This window comes from Belonocnema kinseyi, chromosome 1 (assembly GCF_010883055.1).
Source record: "Belonocnema kinseyi isolate 2016_QV_RU_SX_M_011 chromosome 1, B_treatae_v1, whole genome shotgun sequence".
NCBI lineage: Eukaryota > Metazoa > Arthropoda > Insecta > Hymenoptera > Cynipidae > Belonocnema > Belonocnema kinseyi.
The window spans coordinates 89169701-89171675 of NC_046657.1; the positions used below are offsets into that span (position 1 = coordinate 89169701).

The 1975-nt window shown below is 34.1% G+C and overlaps 1 protein-coding gene across 1 annotated transcript; it reads left to right on the forward strand.

Annotated features, from left to right (window-relative positions):
* Window positions 1-384: 384 nt before the first annotated feature.
* Window positions 385-1281, forward strand: LOC117178694. Its single transcript, XM_033370124.1, has one exon. The coding sequence runs from the start codon at window positions 385-387 to the stop codon at window positions 1279-1281; it is 897 nt and encodes a 298-aa protein (XP_033226015.1).
* Window positions 1282-1975: the final 694 nt, after the last annotated feature.

Consider the following 1975-nt stretch of genomic DNA (forward strand, 5'->3'; position numbering starts at 1 on the left):
GTTTATTTGTGCATAATTCAACATAAAAAAAAAATAAAAAAAACTGCTATATAAATCAGCTTAGAACCGAAAAATGATTGTAAAAGTTCAATTAGAACGAGACAATCTTATAATTGTATTCAATTTTATAAATAATAATAATATAAATCAAATCCAACCGACTACGATAAATTTGCTAAATACGTATTTTTATTATTGGTATTAAAAAATGTAAAAACTATTTTCCGGCGCCATTTCGACAAACGAGCAGCTCCGATTTCGTGCAAAAGCGTTTTAGAAAGCTTGAAAACTGTAGAAAACAGTGGTGTTCTCGGTTTTGGATGACATTTTTGTTCAACCTAAACTTGCTTCAGGATCATCGTGACTATTACACTTGTTTGCGTTATGAGTGCTACGGGAAGTTACGTTCAACCAGCTTTAATATTTCATCGTAAAAAAATGAAGGGTTACTCAATGAATAATGCACTTCCAGGAAGTATTGGAATGGTTTCTGATTCTGGTTTCATAAATACAAATATGTTCATGGAATATCTTCACCATTTCAGAGACAATGTGCAGCCCACTAAAGAGAATTCAGAGCTATTGATATTAGACAATCACAGTAGCCACTTTTCCTTGGCTGTAGTCAATTATTGTCGTGAGAATGGCATCCATTTACTCACGCTTCCACCGTACAGTAGTCACAAGATGCAACCTTTAGATCGCGGATTTTTTGGATCATTAAAAATTAGATTCGCTTACGAGTGCGACAAATGGTTAAGTGCTAATCCGGGACGTGTCATTGGACCAACAGAGGTAGCCCATCTGGTTAATGAGGCTTTTCAGAAAGTTGCAACAGTTAAGAATGCTACTTCAGGTTTTAAGACTTCTGGGATGTGGCCTATCAATAAGAATATTTTTTCAGAAGAAGATCTCACGGCAGCTTCTATGACTGAAATTATTCTTCCATCTACGTCATCTGTGCAAAATATCTTGCAGAACTTCACAGCTATTACATCTGCTACACTTCCAGCACCAGAATCTTTGCCAAGCACTTCTTATGCTTCAATAGCATCAGAGCGTATACCGAGTACGTCTTATGCTGTATCGTCCGGAGTTGCAGTATCAGAATTATCTACTAAAACGATTTCAAGATCATCTACGATACCAAATTTAGTGCGCTCAAGCACTGTAACAGACCAGGTTTTAGCTGCAGTGAATACACCATTAGCTCCTTCACCAGCTGTAGATACACGTTCTAATGAATTCACGATACTGATAGCCCTTTTAAAGCGGAGTTAGAGAAAAAAATCAGCAAGAAAAAGAAAAGATATCAAAGAAAAAGCGACGCTTAGAATTGAAATAAGGAAAAGCCTCTAAAAGTAAAACTGCTAAAAATACTAAGAACAAAACAAAGAAGAAGGACACCGCCAAAGATAAGACTAATGAGATCAAGGCTAATGAAAGAAAACTAGAATGTTAGGAAAATGATTATTTTTGCGCGTTGTGTGCCGAAAAATAAGTCGATCCACCTACAGAGGATTGGATTCAATGTAGCTTATGTCATGGCTGGTGGCATGAACAGTGCACTAGTATTTATCAAAAAGGTCCTTTCAAATGTGACATTTGTAATGATAACTAAGATTTTATGGTAACGAGTTGAAAAAAGTGATCTCGTTTTAGTCTGTTCAGATACAGAAATTATTAATTACTTTAAGCAATGATACAGATACAAAATTTGGATAAATAGTAAATATGAAAGAGTATATATTTAATTTATAAATACTGAAAATAAAATATGTTTGGACAAATGATTATATTTATGTAATTACATATACTTTAATTATATTTAAATAAACTACTGTTTAAATCGTTACAACTGCGCACACTTACCCGCACTACTGCGTACATATACCCCTATATTGGGATAAGTGTACGCATTCTGACAATGTTTCACTTTATTTTTTTTCTAAAATTACAAGTAATGAAATTTGAT